The sequence below is a fragment of the Phocoena sinus genome, chromosome 7, assembly GCF_008692025.1.
Source record: "Phocoena sinus isolate mPhoSin1 chromosome 7, mPhoSin1.pri, whole genome shotgun sequence".
NCBI lineage: Eukaryota > Metazoa > Chordata > Mammalia > Artiodactyla > Phocoenidae > Phocoena > Phocoena sinus.
Genome location: NC_045769.1, coordinates 79,941,093 through 79,961,767, shown reverse-complemented (window position 1 = coordinate 79,961,767; position 20,675 = coordinate 79,941,093). Strand labels below are relative to the sequence as shown.

General features: G+C 38.5%; 1 protein-coding gene across 1 annotated transcript in view; it reads right to left on the bottom strand.

The window, feature by feature from the left end:
- Nucleotides 1-20,675, bottom strand: part of NEB (nebulin) — a 277,224-nt gene that overhangs the window by 100,550 nt on the left and 155,999 nt on the right. The window contains 13 exon segments of the mRNA XM_032636744.1: nt 1,325-1,432; nt 2,390-2,494; nt 2,958-3,161; nt 3,960-4,271; nt 5,660-5,767; nt 8,824-8,928; nt 9,657-9,860; nt 10,183-10,494; nt 11,714-11,821; nt 13,354-13,458; nt 13,796-13,999; nt 15,984-16,295; nt 17,935-18,042. Of these exon segments, the coding sequence (XP_032492635.1) occupies nt 1,325-1,432; nt 2,390-2,494; nt 2,958-3,161; nt 3,960-4,271; nt 5,660-5,767; nt 8,824-8,928; nt 9,657-9,860; nt 10,183-10,494; nt 11,714-11,821; nt 13,354-13,458; nt 13,796-13,999; nt 15,984-16,295; nt 17,935-18,042 (2,295 nt within the window).

Genomic DNA, 20,675 nt, shown 5'->3' with positions numbered 1-20,675 from the left:
CCTTCCACTAAACTCTACTGCCTAGTTTACATTTGCTTAACAAGTAAAGATAAAACATCTTGTACGATTTAAAAGAGCATCTACTTAATTTAAAGACATGACTGTTTTTTCTAAAAATGTTTTGATATGATGAATATTTTAGAATATTTCCCTTGTAATCAGAATTTATGGTGAATTCCGTGGTCAAGGATACAGGCTACATTTAGAAAGTTTCACCAGGAAATACCTCCCTTATTTGCCGTCAATTTCATTGAACTTTCAACCATGAGAGAGTAATACCTTGGGTTAACACTCTATCTACTTTTAAAATTCAAGAATAATACTTTATGGTCCATTTTACCATGAGATGGTCACAGTGTGGGCTTCTCTAGGTTAACAGCCAGAAAAGGTTTTTATAATGGAAGGAATGAAGCATACGTCTAAGGTCTGGGACACTTCCAGAAGAAGGAAAGTCTGGATTTGGGTCTTAAGGAGCCCTGGTACAGAATGAGGGTACTGGACATCCTCAGGAGATGTTTCTCATGACACAGGAAGGACTAGAGAGGAGAGGAAAGTGAGTGCTGAGTAAAAGCTTTGCTTACTTCTCAACTTGTTCTTGTGTCCAGTTATGGGCATCTTGGTAGGAGAACTTCACTAAAGGTCAACAAAGGATTAAACAAAACTCTAAAATGTATGCATAATTAACATCTTCCCTTAATGCCAGAGTAAACGGATAGAAGTAGTAGGAAAGAGTTCACATTTATGCTGGCTGATTTACATGTGCTACCAACGTCTTTAACAACAATGTTTTTTACAAACGTCTGGGTTATCAGCTGCTCAACTTCTGAGGCTCAAAAATATGAGCCCAGGGCTTCCCTGGTGGCGCAGTGGTTGAGAGTCTGCCTGCCGATGCAGGGGACACGGGTTTGTGCCCCGGTCCGGGAAGATCCCACATGCCGCGGAGCGGCTGGGCCCGTGAGCCATGGTCGCTGAGCCTGCACGTCCGGAGCCTGTGCTCCGCAACGGGAGAGGCCACAATAGTGAGAGGCCCACGTACCGCAAAAAAACAAATAAAAAAAAAATAATAAAATAAAATATGAGCCCATTTTTAGTGTTCATAAGACACTTATTTTTAAAGAACATAACTCCATCTTTGACAGATTAGCAGGTATACTGGATGTAGTATCTTTTGTTTTCTTTGTTTTCACTTGCCATTTTGTACATGGGGGAGTCGTTAAAGGAAATTGAGACTTGTGGGCTAAATTTCTGGCAAGAAAAGCTGTAAAAGCTGCCATTTGTTAACATCTTTGAGTAAGAAATGCCTCTTCCAAAAACATCAACTTACATCACTAGCAATATTTCTTGATGCCTTGGCTGCTTGGATTGGAATGGCATCCACGCGCAAGTCATAGCCTTCCTTCTTTGACTCTTCCAAAGCAAGTTTATAAAGTTTCTGCAGAAAAAAGAATTGATCAATCATTACTCCTTTCATAAAAAATGAAACTATTTATTACTAAGCTTTCTCTGTCCTCATTTAAACTACACAGAATTAAGTATCAGTATGAGTTTGTAGAAAACTTTCATAGGTGCTCAAGGATTTTAAGGCACATGGTTTAAACTTTGATGTTTTATTGATTAGTAAATCTAAAAAGTTTTTTGGGGAAATCAGCATCAGGTTGCTAAAATTTTGTTTTGCCAAGCAAGCAAAACTGTAAAAAACAAAAACAAAAACCCAGCTATTTAGTGTCATGATCTTAATATAAAAGGAAGGCCATTTTTATGCCAAAGAAGGAGAAGGAATAAATACAGTATTTTTAAATTGAATATATTTGGATTTGTGAACAACTCAATGCGTTGTCCTTGTTTTCTCCCATTTTACCATGGATTATCATCACAGACCTTGATTGATCTGTGTAGACTAGGGTTTCAGAATCCTCACTCTGATGAAAATGTTGGTCCTGAAGGAGATGGCTAGGAAAATGCTTGCAAATAACATTAAATGGTAACCAGGACACAATGAAGTGGCAAAAGAATACACAGTATGGTAACTCACTGTTTTAACCTAGTGACTGCCTGCTAAATAGTTGTTGAATAAAATAATGACTTGATAAGCACACTGACCTGTAGCGGAAGGCTTAAAGAGTATATTCCCTATTGGGATACTCCCCCAAATCATTTCATTCTCTGGTATCATTTTCATAAAAGGCTAGTCTACTTTGTGGACCTACCACATAGACCAAAATTGAATCAAGGGAAAACTATCTCTTGAATCAAGGGAGAACTATCTCTTTTATTGACAATGTTGTTCTGGAGAATGCACAATAAATTAGTCAAAAGGTTTCACTAAGGATATTATTACAATAGTTCATTTCTGCCTTTCTCTTCATGATATGATCAGTAGTTTACTCACATCACTGTAGTTTATTCGGTTGAGTTTGGCTAGCATGATTTCTGGTGTATCAGGCATGACATGGATTGTTTTCTTGTCATTGTCCCAGGCTTCAGTATATAAGTGCTATGAAAAAAAAATGAGAAAAATTATTTTGGAGTTCACAGACAGTTTTCCTTTTGATTATGTGCCAGTCACCTCTCTTCTGTACAAAGTAGAAATTACTAAAGTTGCATAAATTCCTACCTTTCATGTAGATAAATTACTATTTCCAAGAGTATTTAGCTCACTTTTTCATTGACTCAGAGTTTTTACTGTTTCTTATTAAAATTTTTTAACAGTTCTGAAAAGTATAATTGAGTTGCAGAATTTAATATCTATAATTGTGAAATAATTACAGCACATGGTATTTTTAACATCAGTTTACTATTCTGAAGTATTACTAGGTAACTATGGTGTTATAATGGGAAAATCATTTTAAAAGGTATTGTAAATCCTACAGGAATCTTTAAAATGTAGTAACATGTCAGAATTTTTACTTCATTCTATGGTAAATTCCTATACCCGATGGTGAGGAGTGAAGACTCACCTTACTCATGTTTATAGCGTTGTTCTTGGCCAGCACCTGCTCCAGGGAGTCAGTTATGCTGGTAAATTTCAGTGCGTCTGGACGCTGGCGGTAGATGTTATCACTCAGTATCTCTCCGGCCCTCTTGGCTTTAACTATTTCCACGGAGCCAATTGGAACCCAGCCAATGCCTTTCATCCATTCAAGGTCTGACTTATACAAATTCTTCAAATCAACCAACAAGAAACACTTTTATTAATTAATTGTTCAGATTCACAGTCACAAAATGGATCATGTTAGAGAAACACAAAAGCACTGATGAACAGGTAAAGCTGCCATCACAATCACTCATTCAGAAGCATTATTGAATCCTGAGTACATTTTTTTCCTAAGCATTTTTTGGCACAGAGGATTGTACTAGGAATGATGAAAGATCTTTTTTAAAAAGTAAAAACACAGTCCTGCCCTTGAGGGTATTACAAGACTTTTTACACAAGAGCAGAGTTTCTTTAGCTTTGGAAAATGTGTTCTAATAGCTCCCCAAAAGACTGCATACTTAGACCAATGCTGTGTAAGTGTTGCAGTCACAAAAACTTTTGCCTTTTTTTTTTAAAGGGAGAAGAGGTGAAATTCAACTATAGTTGTGAGTTTCAACACATAGTAATGTTAAGTTTTACAAATCACGCTCTTGATTTGCATTTTTAATTGAGATATAATTGACATATACTAGTTTCAGGTGTACAATATCATGATTCAGTATGTGTGTATATTGTGAAATGATCACCATACCCACACTTTTTTTTTCTTATGATGGGAGATTTTTAAAAAACTCTTGCCTTTATTTTCATCTTCAAAATCACAAAATATAAAGTGTGTAATGCGGTGTTCTAGAGATAATAATATTAGATATATCCTAATTATTTTATTTTACTCTCAATAGGGCATGCTAACTGTATTATTATTATTGCACTAGTATTATTATTGTTAACACTAGTATGCAGAAGCAGCATTGGGGGTACTCACATCACTCTGGAGGTCATAAGCTTTCCGAGCATGGATGACATCATTCTGGTCGGGCAGGCAGGTCCACTCATGCAGAGGATGTTTATAGTCCACATCACTGACCAAGGTCTGACATTTCTTGGCCAAAACGATACCAAGCGTGTCCACTGGGCTGCTGAACCTGGTCTTATATTTTTCAAAATCTTTCTTGTACTCACGGTCACTCTGCATTTTGGCAACGTGAAGGGACCACATCATCTTGGGGTCATCATGTATCATCCGGGCACCAATATGGTGACCCAACTGCTTACGATAAGTTTCTTTGTATTTGTACTGAAAGAAAAGAACCCAGTAAATGAGGAGGAAGTGGCAAGGGCTGGTCCCAGTTGCTCTCTCTGTGGTGATGCTTTTCTATGAAATCCTCAAGACATCAGGGGAATTTCATCAAACATGGTGCTGTGATGCTACACACTGGGGCATGCTTTCACCCAAAAAAGAAGATACAGTGCTCATTTCCACACCTCTATAGAGAATAACTCCACATTGATTCCTTTATATTATGCTAGAAAATTAGGTGTTTTAATCACAAAAAAAGTGATTAAAAAGTGAACACTAGGCTTCCCTGGTGGCGCAGTGGTTGAGAGTCCGCCTGCTGATGCAGGGGACACGGGTTCGTGCCCTGGTCCGGGAGGATCCCACATGCCGCTGAGTGGCTGGGCCCGTGGGCCATGGCCGCTGAGCCTGCACGTCTGGAGCCTGTGCTCTGTGGCGGGAGAGTCCGCAACAGTGAGAGGCCCGCGTACCGCAAAAAAAAAACCAAAACCAAAAACACAAATGAAAACAAAAAGTGAACACTGAATGAGCTCAATTACAGTGACAAGCAGTTTCTCAGAAGTTGGTCATGTGAGTGGACCCAAGTGAGAACATATTGGAGGGAATTGTTTACATGGCTCATTAATTTTCTTTTTTTTAAGGCATTCTGAGAAATAATTTGTCCTCTGCACAAATAAACTGGAAGGAGTAGTTTTAAAATGGATAATTTTTGTTGATAATGAGCATAGCGTTTCAGTTTTGCAAGATGAAAAAGTTCTGGATATCTGTTGTACAATAGCATAAATATACTTAATTCTACTAGACTATATACTGAAAATGGTAAAGATAGTGAATTTTGTTATGTATTTTTATCATGATTTAAAAGAAAAACCTACCAAAATGGACAATTTTGCTACTCTTAATATTTAAGTTGTCCAGGAACCTGATGTATTAATTTTTAGGGTAAAGGAATGTTGATTTTTGTGGGCCCCACAGCAGAGACGTTTAACTTTTTTGCTATCCTATGTCCTTCCTCAAGTCATGGGGAACTCAGTTAAGCCTGCTTCTTTATTGGCATCTTTGCCTTGAGTGTAGCCTGAGGAGAGCTCATGAGGTTTCATAAGTAGCTCAACATATGTCCATTTAACTTTGACCAAGGCACTCAGTCTTACTAAGCAAAGACCAAAACATGAGCAACAAAGGAACCATATCCCAGTGTGTCTCTATGAAACTTGTAATCTTGGGCAGGTTACCTACTGTCTCAAAGCCTCAATTTATCTGCCTGTGCAATGAAGGCAGTTAAGATGGATGATGACTACAGACACTTCCAGCTGTGTCCCAAGAGTGTGATTCCCTATGCAGGTGGCTGGCCTGTTGGTAACAAATGTAACGATGTGATCAACTCTTACATCACTGGCAATATCCCGGGAGGCCTTGGCAGCCACGATGGGAATGGCGTCACTTCTTAAGTCATAGCCTTCTTTCTTGGCTTCTTCCATGGCCTGGCGATAGAGGTTCTGAAGGAAGAAGTAGTAGCTTTTAGATACAGTGCTCACTTTCACCCTAAATATGTATTTCTGTCAAAGGAAGACTACTTTTGGATGCAGAACAACACTAGTATGTTTAGCCTTAAATAAATTTAAAAAAATCTTTCTTCCTTTTTCTTCCTACATATACAAGCTATTTATTTAACTTGAAATTTTACTTTCAGCAGATCTAACACAACTTTTCCTTGGATAAATCCTTCTAGATTTTACACATTAAGTCATTAACTCTGAAATGTGCTTGGATGGCTCAGCACTTATTCTTTTCATGAAATAACCAAGAAATGACTTTATTTAACTGCAAATTTGAATTAGGACCAATTTTACTAGCAGAGAATATGATTATATAACAACAACACTACCACCATGAGCATGTACCTGTATTCAAACAGTGCTAAACGGAGGATAATCCATTGTTTCTGAACATCTTTGTTAATATTGATTTGCTCTCTATTCATTTTGTCGATTGCCAGAAATTGCTAGCAGACAGAGGGATAGCAGATACCAGATATTTATGAGACAAAAGGACAAAATTGATGAAATTATAATAATTTCTTTATGAATTGGGACATACCCACTGTTCAGTTTCTGTGGCAGGACAGATGCACACAGAAGGTGGAACACAGGTATTCCACGGGAACACAGCTTGAAAACCATGGCATTAAACAAATCATCTATATCAGTAGTATTCAGTCTTTTTTGCTTGTGAACCATTACAAGAATTTAGTGCTTTGTTATTAATAATTTTTAAATGACTTTACAGTCTGAGAAGGATGTCATTAAATGTTTTTAATGTAGATTATTAACGTGTGACAATTCACATTTTTTTCATGTTGAGATTTTACAAGGTAAAGCTAAAGTAAATAAGAATAAATTTAATGTGTTTGAGATAAAGTCCCAAGGGCATTTGTTCTTCTTAAAAATTTCTAGGGACTTCCCTGGTGGTTCAGTGGTTAAGAATCCACCTGCCGATGCAGGGGACACGGGTTTGAGCCCTGGTCCAGGAAGATCCCACATGCCGCGGAGCAAATAAGCCCTGTGTGCCACAACTACTGAGCCTACGCTCTAGAGCCTGCGAGCCACAACTACTGAGTCCATGTGCCACAACTACGGAAGCCCTCATGCCTAGAGCTTGTGCTCTGCAACAAGAGAAGCCACTGCAATGAGAAGCCCTCACGCTGCAACAAAGAATAGCCCCTGCTCACTGCAACTAGAGAAAGCCTGTGCACAGCAATGAAGACCCAATGCAGCCACAAATAAATAAATTAATTTAAAAAAATTTTCTAGAAATATTCATTTTGTAACTAGAGTCAAATACTCTTATACTTTATATTTTTCCTTTGAAGAATAAATTCTCAAGTTTATCCTTATGTATAAGTGGGAAAAAATGTGCTTGAATCATCTTCCAGCTTCAGGCCAAACAAAATTTTTTCATTCTTTCAACATTAGAAAAAGATGCAGGGCTTCAAAGAAAACAATTTTATTATCATCAAGGCTACGTTTTAAAGAATGTTTGGTACGTTATTTATCCAAGAGAACTAGAATAGGTAGATGAGAGTTTAAGAGAAAAAAAATGAGATATAGTTACTTTGTTTTGTTAAACTTTACTGAGCTAAGTATGGAATGAAGGTACCATTGGTAACGGGTTGAGAAGAAATTCAGGTGGGCTGTTTTGAAATCTAATCTTCAGGAGACAGTCTTTAGGGAATTAACATAATCATGCAATTTTAAAGAAATAAATCCAGATGAAAATTTTAGAAATTAAAAAAATAGCCCAATTTCCTCTCAGCAGTCTGAAAAGAAAATACCCTACCTCATCTGACCTAATTTTAACAAAAGGGAGAGGCTTAAAAGCATTATCCCTTTGGGATAGAAACTAACTTCATCTGCCTGGGGTGAGGCAGAATGTCTGGGAAAAGATAGTCCAACAGAGAAGCCCTGTGGCCAAGAGAAAAATCGTTCATTCAAAAATGACTGAAGCCAAGGTCAATCAAATCCTCGTGATCAGGCTTGTCCTTGGGTCTGTTTTATAACGCTAGACAAAAGGAAATCGTCTCCTCTTCATTTCACTTGTCATGCCTCTTCTTTAGGGCTACATTATGATAGGCAAAAGTAATTAATGGGTAAAATAATAATATGGTCAAGTCTTGAAAATGAGTATTTAAAATTTCCAATATTCTCAAACTAAAGGGAAGTCTGCCTTTTTTTTGTTTAATGAAGACACAAAACAACATGTAAGAAATCAATATTCATCTTGAATGAACCAGATAATTCTTGACTTTGGCAAGAACAATTGGGCAAGAAGCTTTTTCTGCGGCAGTATTTCTATTCTGCAAAGATTTGTGATGACAAGTTTAGTGGGGCTGGAGATAGTAAGTAAAAAAAAATGTTTTTTTAATTGTCCTCAGGCAATTTTGAGATGGATGAATTTAAGAATTCTTATTTCAGTTCTTATAAATAAACTGAAGTCATTTTGAGCATATTAAATAAATCTAATCTTCACAGTGACTTGAGTGTAAAGGGAAGAAATTAAAGTTTATTAAGCAGCTACTGTATGCCAGGCTCTACACGGGGCATATTATATATACTACCCCATTTAGCCACCACAAAAATTCTTTGATAGACATTTTAATCTCATTTTACAGATGAGGTAACTAAAGAAAAACTCATAGAACAAATTTTGAAGTAAATACTAATCTGATAAATAGCAATAATTATTTTTTAATTAAAATTACAATATGATTCTATCATTAATAGTTGACTTTGAGAGTTTCCCCCCCACTCCTGACATGGAGATATTTTTGTATTTATCCATTTCCCTATGTATTTTTTTAATTGAAGTATAGTTGATTTACAATGTTATGTTAATTTTTTCTGTAACTATTCTTGAATATAATGATACATATATTCAGGGTAGGTTATGGCAAAAATAAATAAATAATTGGTCAACATGAGAATTAAATCCATAATTCTGACCTTTCTACTACATCAGCAAAATAACGTGGCCAGGTCAAAACAAATGGTCTTACCTCACTATAATTTATTTTATTTTGTCTCGCCAACATAATTTCAGGTGTATCAGGCATCACGTGGATTTGGGTCTTGTCTTTGTCCCAGGCTTCTGTGTATAAGCGCTGTGAAGGATAAAAAGGTTAATGAATTAGAACAACAATGTTTGCTGTAAACAGAGGTTTCCAACTTAGAGATCATGACAAAGTTGAAAGCCAGCCTTCTGACTATCTGGGCTGTCTGCTGTATATTAACATTCTTCAATCTCTTTGATGTTACAAGATATTATTGTCACTAAATATAAGTGTAGACTAAGATATGAAAAGAAAATGTGTGTGTGTTTCATTACAAGATCACCTCCACTCCAATTAAATTAAAAGCAAGTATTTTCCAAGCATGTATACACGTCCGTATGTACTGAGGCTGTATCAACAAATTCTTCCCATGATTTTGTCTGTTTGTCTGTTTATTAACTGCAAATTTACCTGGATATGCCATCTCTAGATTTCTTTTTGATAAAGGTTATGAAGATTTGCACCTGACTTGTTTGTTCTATACTTACTTAGATAAGTACCCAACGAGAAAGGAACCTTGATACCAAACATGTATAACTGTTATAGACTTAAAACAATTTAAACACCAAACAGCTGTCCTACTCCTAACTCTATTTCACAAGAGATGTCAAAGCAGAAATTCCCACATATACTTGGGGAATCCTAATACAGAACTCAATCAAATCACCATACACAGGATGGCAACTAGATAAAACAAACAAAAGGACTAACTTAATTAGTAATAGATATTCTCAAGGACATACAGCCCTGTTTTATGTTCCCCCACATTGGGGGCTCACCTTGTTCGTGTTGATGGCATTGTTCTTGGCCAGCACCTGTTCCAGAGAATCAGCCACACTGGTAAACTTCAGCTTGTCTGGACTCTGGCGGTAGATGTTGTCACTCAGTATCTCTGCAGCTCTCTTGCACTTGACCACATCCACAGACCCAATGGGGACCCAGCCAATGCCTCTCATCCACTGGAGATCTGATTTATAAATGTTCTGGTGAGATCAAACACAAAAGCAAGGATTACTGAAGCTGTTAGGACTCTTGATTTCAAAAATGAATGAAAAGGACTGGAAAAAGTGGATAGGCAAACTTCATGTCTATGTCTTTTAAAATATGAAGCCCAATTGGATATATTTCATGGTATTATGTTCTCTCTAAAAGAAAAGTAAGGCACAGTAAATTAAAGGTGGAGAGGAAAAAACGTTATTTTTTTTCTGAGGGCTTTACCTAATCCTAGGCCATTATCTGCATATTACTATGTATTATCATCATAAGCATGGTCAACAGTGGTGTTTAATGGGTCTCAGTACTCACGTCGCTCTGGAGGTCATAGGCCTGCCGAGCGTGTATGACGTCATTCTGGTCGGGCAGGCAGGTCCACTGGTGCAGGTAGTTCTTGTAGTCCGCATCACTGACCAAGGTCTGGCACTTCTTGGCCTGCACCACCCCCAGCATGTCCACTGGGCTGCTGAACTTGGTCTTCCACTTCTCAAAGTCCTTCTTGTACTCCCTGTCACTCTGGATCTTGGCCACATGCATGGACCACATCATCTTGGGGTCATCTTTGATGTCCCGGGCTCCAATGTGGTGGCCAAGCTGCTTGCGGTAACCATCTTTGTATTTATACTGAAATAACAGTAGTCATTTTAAAAATAAAAATTAATGAAAAGGGCTAAAGGTCTTATTAATATAAAACTTCATTATTTTAAAATTGGTAATTCTTGCAGAGAAATAAATCATCTGAATATCAACTTATCTCCTCATCCTAAACTCTGATGAGACTTCACAGCAGTACTCTAATGGGGAGCAGGCCAAACTTCATAGTTCTATGCTTTGCAGACACTAAGTCACTGGAATTAAAGGCAGCAGCACTTTTCAGAAAATCAGTTGGAGTTGTAAAACTGCCGTTTTTTAAATCTTTTTGGGGCCAGTGAAATCATTAACCCAGAAGTTTTACACATGATTTTTAGAACAACTCCTGAGTTCAGAGGAAACTTTTCACTCCCCTGCCCATCCCGCCTCTCCCAAATCTGGCTCTGCTAACTTTCACAGGACTCCTGAAATAGACTGGCTTGCGTTTCCATCCTGTATACCGGCTCTACTGGACACCAAATTTGGGTGAGGTCTGTTGGGATTCCGTGAGGAGAAAAAACGGATTATACAACTACAAGAAAGTGTTTTGTTGTTGGCGATGGTAAGAGCTGACTCTGGATTAGCTTCTCTCCACTTCAGGCAACAAAATTACACAAATCCTAGCATATATTTACTGAAGTCTGAATTCTCTACCAAAGGAACTTCTTTCGGAGACAGTGGAAAGAGAAATCAGGCTATTTTGTTGGTTTTGGTTGTTATAAAACTTTTTTTTTCTTTTTTCATTTAAAAAGAACTCAAAGGAAGCACTTAAGGCAATTTTTCAAAGAAAGGGTTGGCAAGAATCCAGAGCAGGTTTGGGGAAGGGTGAATTTTCCTGAACCTGGCTGTACCAGATCTTTTTCTTATGCTGAACCAATACACGTACCCAAGCTTTTTCCCCAACTCTTCTGTCATTTTCTTATTTCTATGTGCTCAAAATATGCAGATGAATGCCTTATAGTTACAGATATAAACAAATGTAGATTCAAATTCCATTTTTTAACTGAAGTTTACGATACCCCCTCTGCATATGGGACCTGAATATTAAAATCTTTTGGAGTTAAATTATTAAAGCTCTTTTGAAATGAAAAACATTTCATTTAAAGCACAGTAAATGTGCTTTAACTGGCACCAGGATGTATCTTGCTGTTGTAATACTGATTCTGCTCCACCCCCATCCAGCCATGTACATATGTGGAGTGTTGGTACTCACATCACTGATGATGTCCCTGGAGGCCTTGGCTGCCACGATCGGGATGGCATCGCTTCGCAAGTCATAGCCTTTCTTCTTTGCTTCTTCATTGGCGAGTTTATACAGAGCCTATAGAAGCAAAGTCAGACTTAAAGCAAAGTTTTGATAGCAACAATTTGGAGTCTAACAGGTGACATATCACAAAATTTTAAAAAGGATAGGCTCCAGAAACAATCTAACTTTCTAGCAATATTGGGAAGTAAATAAATTATATTTTACCGAAAAAAACTATGTAGCATTAGAAACAAATGAAATATATCAATGAGCATTAACATAGATTGATAGAGTAATCTATTATTTATATCATTATAGATTAATATATATAATATGTAGATTATATGATACATTATGCATATCAATATAATATAATGTTAATGTTAATATAATCTATGTTAATGTTAATGTAATATAGATTGATAGGCAAAGCATCAATCTATACGTATTTCTAAATGAAAAAATTGCAGAACAATGTGTTTAATATTATTCATTTGTATATAAAATATATATTTATATACTTTTACTTAGTTCTTTATCACTTAAACATTTTTGAAAATCATGTAGTATCTTATGATGTTTAAAAAAACAAATGAGAAAAAAATTAAAGTACAATTTAAAACATAGTTAACTTGACTATAATCACAACTTTATGATTCTAATTTTTGGCTGGATCATATTAGTAAAACATTCAACTATAAAACTGCATTTTACTTAAAAAAAATAGTAATCAGTATTGTTAATGGAGAGCACTTTTTCCCCATGCCTGAGGTTCTCTTTCTATAAAAGGAGCTCGATTATTTCATCTCTGCCCCTTTACTCTCTTTACCCTGGAGAGGTGCAGTGATTTCCTGATGTATCTAATTGGTAGGGATGGGATAGCAGGGCATGCCCAGCTCAGCTCTGACCTCCTCCCTCTAGGAACATGCCCAGTGCCCTCCTCTGCTTCTCTGTGCGAAGCAGGACTCTCCCCTGAGGGAGGTAGAGCTGATTGTCCTGCTCCAGTGTGGCCTGTGCCTGGATGGGGAACCTAATTCTGGGGTTCACTTAGCAGGTTTGTTTGGCTCTCATACAAATGTGTCCTTGAACCTAACTTTAGTAGTAAGAGATGTGAGATTTTGACTTCTAGTTCCACTCCTTTGTTTTACTTCTCAATTTTATTCAGGATCCAGGTGGGAAAGAGGTGCATATTATTAGAGGTCCCCTTGGTAGGGTTGCCAGATTTAGCAAATAAAAAGATAGCATGCCCAGCTGAACTTGAATTTCAGATAAATAACAAACAATGGTTTCATATAAATAATGAGCTAGTATTATATCTGGTTATCCTACGCCTTGGAAATGCCAAAAATACTCCTCAGTTCCACTGACCCACACTGGTAAAGACCACAAATGGAAAAGATAATGTGACTTCAGTTTGCCCCTGGAATCCTATAGCGTATGATATTCAACCCACAGATGAAAGGTTGGATGGGCTGAGTGTTCATATCGCAGAGCTGCACGTACCATGATAGCTGAGGTCCGAGAATATCCACAAAAGTGTAGAAAACTAACAATAACAACAACAATAACAACAAAACAAGCGTGGTCCCCCAGGATTTTGCCCCTACCTCACTGTAGTTGAGCTTGTTCTGCCTCGCCAACGTGATCTCCGGGGTATCAGGCATTATATGAATTTGAGTCTTGTCTTTGTCCCAGGCCTCTGTGTATAAGTGCTATCAAAGAATATGTTGATAGAAAACCATTTGAAAAAAAAAAAGAAAACCATTTGAAATAGGAATTACAAAAAGCCAATTAAAGCAGGAATGTTATTGATCTAATTAGGAAAATAAACCACACTAGGATTTAAGGTATTCAGCTGGAGGTTTGTCTTAATGATAGTTATCAGGGTTACAACTGGGGATAATAGAAAGTACTTAGAGGATTTCAAGTACATCATTTAGGAGATAAACGTGACCCCACACCTGCATGGATAATTTTAACTCTACTAGTCACTAAAGTCTAAAAACCTCTTTTGACATCTTGAAGAAGCTTGAGGCAGCTGGGGCTCACCTTGCTCATGTTGATGGCATTGTTCTTGGCCAGCACCTGTTCCAGAGAATCAGCCACACTGGTAAACTTCAGCTTGTCTGGACTCTGGCGGTAGATGTTGTCACTCAGTATCTCTGCAGCTCTCTTGCATTTGACCACATCCACAGACCCAATGGGGACCCAGCCAATGCCCCTCAGCCACTGGAGATCAGACTTGTAAACATTCTGTGAGGAGGAAAAAGGCAGGAACTCTTCAGTAAGACTGAAAGATTTAGGGTCAAGGTGCAAATAGAATTGATAGTAAAGTACAATTCTGGTTGTTGCTCTTGTTGGTTTCATAGAAAACTGGCTCCCTGTGTTAGGCAGACTAACAGAGGAAGTATGTTCAAAAACGACCCAAAAATGTAACAAAAAAATGATAGAATATTTCAGGTTGTTAGGACAGGAGGAATCCAAATGAATATCTTCTGTCAGCCAGTTCAGTGGATGTTCACTGCTCGTGTGCACAGGAAAAGAATGCCAGCCCAAAGTGAGAGAAACCACACATATGTCGACCTACAGGCTGTCAGTAAATAAATATTAGGTCCAGTCCAATGAAACACTCTGCAGCCATTAAAAGCCACATTTTAAAGAATATCAATGATTGGTAGAAATGTCATTAATGTAACAATAACGAAACAATAGCACATAAAACAATCTGTATATAAATTACATGAGCAGGAGTGGGCTTTTTCAGTGGTTGGATTACGTTGGATTCTTACTGCTTTCTGTGTATTTTTTCTTATATTTCAAAATATCTGTAAAGCTCTTGGTTTCACAACAAAAAAGAGAAGTTAAAATATAATAATGACATAGAACCTCTGAAGCCCTGAGGCAGACCTTTGACTACTTCGACACTGTCCAAGATTCAGGACAATAAATGACCATCTTATTGGCCCAGAACCCGTCTCTTCCCCACCAAATCCTCAGGCTGCGAAGCACAGACTCCTTTCCAGAATTGTCTTTCCATATCTTTATTTAACACTTTAAGTCATTTTTTCTGCTAAAGACTTTTGTGTACTTATTAGGCATTCATAACTACTTCACAACGGTGGCATCGGACCTTTGCCCAGATCATTTGAAGGATTTTACCTGTAACGGCAGTTAAGTAGAGCATACAGACAGCTATTTTACTGTCTAGACTAAAAGCCTATTGGAACTGCCTTATGCTGACTAGTTATTGCCCCTTAAATAACAACAGCAAGAATGAAAACAATAACATTTTACACCTCTGGAGTGCTTCTTAACTTTCGAATGCTTCCCATATTATTAAGACTGTGTCACCGTGAGAAGGAGGTGATCTCAAAAAGGCACTTGACAAATAGACAGAGGCAAGCAGTCTGTCAATGCTGTCATTCTATGGGTGACATTAACCGTTTTTAACTACCTTTCAGATGCAGGCAAAGCCTTTCTTTGCAAAACACAGGGTTCTGCATGTTGTGGAAAGCTACAGAACAAATGTGGGAGTTTCCACAGGTAGGCTGTACAATTTCTAGGAACAGCCATTTAATGTATAATTATGGTTAATTCATGTTATTCTCCAAAGTCCTCTAATGCTTAATAATTCCTTTAAACGTCTATAAAATATATGCTGCAGGAAATGTGCTTGTCACACCCAGATTTGAGATGCTGCCTCTGTTTCTAATAGGTACCGGTTCTGTCATTACCACATGACCTCTCCACAAAGAGAGCTGTGCTGAGAGGACAAAGTGTCAATGAAATGACCCCACAGCTTCCAGACACAGTGACTTCTTTTAATTCATAAGAGTAACAATTAGTGTTGTAACAGTATTCTGCTAATGATAACCTCATTTGTTTTGCAAGGAAGCTAAAAACAAATTTATGAGTAATTTTTAAAAATAAAAATGTGTTATTTCTTTCCCCCTTAAAAGAATAAAATAAAACATCTTCCTGTGTTGGACCCTGAATTCTAACACTGCTTAATTCCAGTCTTATTTTTATAAGGCTAGGTCCAGTTGGTAAACTTCACTTCCTTATAAAGCCTAGTAATGTATCCACAATAAAGCAATAAAACCATACTCTGATTCAAATCTCATTCAATGAACAAGAAATCCTAGTTTGAGTAGGCCTGTGGGTTGTTTACAAAGGATAACATTCATATGCTTCAAGTTATTTCCGCACACAGCCCTGTTACGGACGCGGTACTCACATCGCTCTGGAGGTCATAGGCCTGCCGAGCGTGCATGACGTCATTTTGGTCAGGCAGGCAGGTCCACTGGTGCAGGTAGTTCTTGTAGTCCGCATCACTGACCAAGGTCTGGCACTTCTTGGCCTGCACCACCCCCAGCATGTCCACTGGGCTGCTGAACTTGGTCTTCCACTTCTCAAAGTCCTTCTTGTACTCCCTGTCACTCTGGATCTTGGCCACATGCATGGACCACATCATCTTCGGGTCATCCTTCACGTCCCGGGCTCCAATGTGATGGCCAAGCTGCTTGCGGTAACCATCTTTGTATTTGTACTGAGATGAAAATGCACAAATTAGATTTTTATTTTAAGCCCATAGAGGTCACAAGCCTGTACAAAATCATCTTGCTTATATCACTGTTGTACGTTGTCTTTTGCTAATAAGCACTAACTCAAGGCAATATCCTACCTTTCCCCTAGAAGCTTATAGAGGTAATAAAATAGATGGAATTCATATAATTGTAGTGTATACCCCAAATCACCTATGGCCTGGTAACAAGGAATAGTTCTGGGGGCAGCAAATGCACACAGCGGAGAGGTCATGTGGACCAAGGGACTTGGAGAAATGGGTTAGGCACTAAAAGTACATCAGAAAAGAAATGCACTTGGTGACAAGATGTGTTTAATAAGTAGTAAAATGCGTGTCTGGCTCCTTTGAGGATGAAGTCAAGGTCAAGGACTACTTGCAGTAGCAACAGAAGAGAATTTCCTGTTTCATACTGGATTCAGGCATTCAGTGGTGGTGGCAAATTTTGGCATCATTTTGGAAACTGGTTATACTAGGGAAGCTGACCTAGCAGCCCAGTTGCTTAGAGCATGCCCCTAATGAAGTCACGGGTTCTCATCTCTCATGGACCAACAGTGTTGTTATTATTCCATGTCCAAAGACGTTGTCCTGGAATCTGAGCCAATTATCCAAAATACATGCTTCTAGTCTCAAAGATAACTGAGTGAGAAAGTATAAACGAGTCAGCAGAGGCAATATAGTACAGTGGGAAGGAATCAGGTTGATTGGAGTTTCAACTCCATCACCTACTAAGAGTTTGATTTTAGACAAGTTGCTTAAGCAACCCATAAAACAGGGATAATCACAATCTTACATCCTAGCGTAATTATGAAAAATAAGTGACATAATGCATATAACATTCTTAGCACAGATTTCTCAACACTTCTTGGTTATTATTATTTTGTTATATATTATTACTGGTATAAATCCATTTGTAGGAAAGGTACAACATACGTAAACTAAAGTGAGTCACTAATATGATCTTCCAAAATAAAGGGCAGCGTATTACCATATTCCCAAATAGTGGGTCTTGATTTTTAGAGCAGTGGTCTGTTCCACAAGAATTCCCTGAGGTACCAGGAAAGGATGATGGCTTTATTCTGGGAGTCACAAGCCACAAGCCAGGAGCTAGTGTTAAGGGTGCAAGTTTGGGCTAGTCTGGCACTGATCAACTGCCTTCTTTTCATGATTTTACAAGGATGAATTGTAATGGCAAGTGTCATATGCATTATTTGAATATTGTATATTAAAATGCTATATAAAGCTAGGCCCTGATTCTCACTGGGAGAACTTCAGTTTATGAGTCACACTTTCTATAAGCACTGTGACAATTTTTATATAAGCATCTCCAAGCCTGCAGCTACACTCTAACAAATTCCACATGAATGGATCTTTCTCTGTTCTTGGTGGATCCGCTTTCACTGAAGATACTGTGACTTAGTGGTTATAAAACTTTTTTGTAAACATCAAATTTTTCATTTCCCTCAAAACCAGGTTTTTGAAAAACCCTACACAAATACATCAGGATATATTTCCAAAGGGACAGGAAAATTCTTTTAGAAGATTTAGTTCAGTGAAAATGTCACTTCAGACTGACCACATACTAGGAGTAAAACTGACAACTCACATCACTGATGATGTCCCTGGAGGCCTTGGCTGCCACAATCGGTATGGCATCACTTCGTAAGTCGTAGCCTTTCTTCTTTGCTTCTTCGTTGGCGAGTTTATACAGACTCTAAATTGGGGCAAAAAACAAAATCAGTTACATGTTGACGTTCATATCCAAAAACGACAGACGACTAAAATAATTCACCAAGTTCTACACGGGTAGGTGCCTGTAATAATGTCACTTTTGAGAGTTCTAAGCTTTCTGCGTTTTTGGCTGCAGTTGAGACTTAAACATGATACCTATATGGAATATGGCACCTTTGCTTTTTATTTTAAAACTTATGTTACATTAACCATATACAGATATTATTCATGGTTTTAAAACTTTTAGTTACAACAATGAATCCATTTTGGAAAGAACTGGAAAAATTAAGCTGAAACTCATGGGCCTAAGGTGGCAAAATGTGGACAGAAGGGAAACTCATTTGATCCACATTTATTCTGCACTGACTCTGTGCCATGACTGTGCTTGGTACTTGGGAAACAAAGATGAATATGAGGCCTCTCCCATCTTCAGGGTTTCTGGGAGAACTGATGGAAAGACTGATAACCTGCAGAACAAGCTGCCAAAAAGTCAGACCATGAAAGGTGCTTTAACCATCTTATTAAGAAAGAGGTCCACAGGACTTCCCTGGTGACGCAGCGGACAAGACTCCACGGTCCCAATGCAGGGGGCCTGGGTTTGATCCCTGGTCAGGGAACTAGATCCCACATGCATGGCGCAACTAAGAGTTTGCATGCCACAGCTGGGGTGTCTGCATGCTGCTACTAAGAAGCCAGAGAGCTGCAACTAAGGAGCCCTGGGGCTGCAGCTGGGGAGCCTGACTGCCACAACTAAGGAGCCCACGAGCCATGGCTGGGGAGCCCACCTGTCACAACTAAGACCCTACGCACCAAATAGATACATAAATAAATATTTTTTAAGAAAAAGATGGAATTTTTTTTTTTAAAAAAAGAACGAGCTCTAGTACGGAGTAATTTATTCTGAATTGAAAATCAGGAAGTTTCCTCAGAGGGCATGACCTTGGCATTGGATCCTGAGTGATAAATATGGTTTCAATAGACTGAGATGGTGGTCAAAGGCAGAGGAACTTCCATGAATTGAAGTACGGGGCAGTGAAAGTGCAGGGGCGTCAAGCAGCTGGGGGAGGGTGGGGTGGGGCGGGGCAGTGCCAGAGGAAGTGGTAGGACAGAACTGAAAAGAATCGGGAGTCGGGCTATGAAGGCCTGGTGCTAAGATAACTTTGTCCTTAAAACTATAGGAAAAGGGAAACCAACAATCTTTGAGGAACAGGGACATCATCAAATATGCATTGTATCTTCCTATCCTAAACGAGAAAGAAACACAACAGAAATGAACTAAGCTGAAAGAGAAAGTCAGAGAAAGCAGACCAGACGGGTTAGGCAATCGGTTCAGGCATTCTTCCTGGGCCTCTTCAAACCAGGGGCAACGTACAACATCTCTGAGCTTTTGCAGCAAAGACAGAGTTAACAGTTCCAGAAATGCTGAGTGGCTAGTTACAGGGACCCTTTGTCTCTCAAAATATCTGCTCATATAGCACACGCTTTCCTGTAACACTATGGGACCTATAGTGCACGTGTAGCTGAAAATTCACTTATTTTTGATTTGAGAGTGGGACTTGACAATTTTAGTTTGGGGTGACAATTAAGAGCTAGTTATATAAGCATTAAAATTATAGTTTGCACCCCTGAAAAATAAAATGACTTATGGTGGTGGCTAGTCAATCTAAATTCTCTCAGTTATATTCTGCAGAAGAGTAACACGCTATTGATTTATGCTGTCAAAGAAACAATATTTTCCTTGCTGGTAGCACAAAGCTGGAAGAAATAACTAATACATCATCTGACAGAATCTTAGAGTCACAAAAATCTCCACAGGCTTAAACCAATAGGCTCATTCTAAGAAAAAAATGCAGAGAGATAAATGTCAATCTTTGAACTGAGATTTAAGTTGAAAAATGTATAAATACAAGATAGAGGAAACCTAGTTTAAGCCCATGTAAGTTGTCTTAGGGTTTTGGTTGCGCCCAAGTCCCACGCACACCAGCAGTGACATAGCCCCAAGGAGCCCCAAGGCACAGAGGCAGAAATGGAGGATAAATGTCCAGAAGAGGAAATGCAATGTCGACTGTACCCTACACTAGTCATTCCTCACTCGCAGGATTTTGTTTGGTTCTGAGAGTCACATTCCAGCAGGGATGTCATGTGAGGAATGCCCAGGAGCTTGGGATGCTTGGATTATAAAGAGAACCTGGGGTGAAGTGGCAGCGCAGGCACACAGTGCCTATGGAGTTGGCACAGTTTGGTTCTGCATGGTCTTAGAGGATTATGTGGGTCTACAGAGAGAAACCATTGACCCAATACATGAAAAGCATCTTCTAAAGGAACTTTCCAGAACAAATAGGTTGATTTATGAGATTTATAAGCACCTCGTCACTGAGAACACTTAAGCGAAGGCAGGATGACGACCTATTGGGCGGGGACTCCTGCACTAGAGGAGACTGACCTCTCAGCCTAAACATCTGTGCTTCTGATATGGGGGCACACGGCTCTATGCTCACAGAAAGTGAACAGGAAATGGGCTTGCTAATATATTTATATATTGACAGATCCTCTCTGTATCTGTCTGTCTGTCTCTAAGTGTTATTTGAATGTACTGTGATTTTAATCCTTGACTTA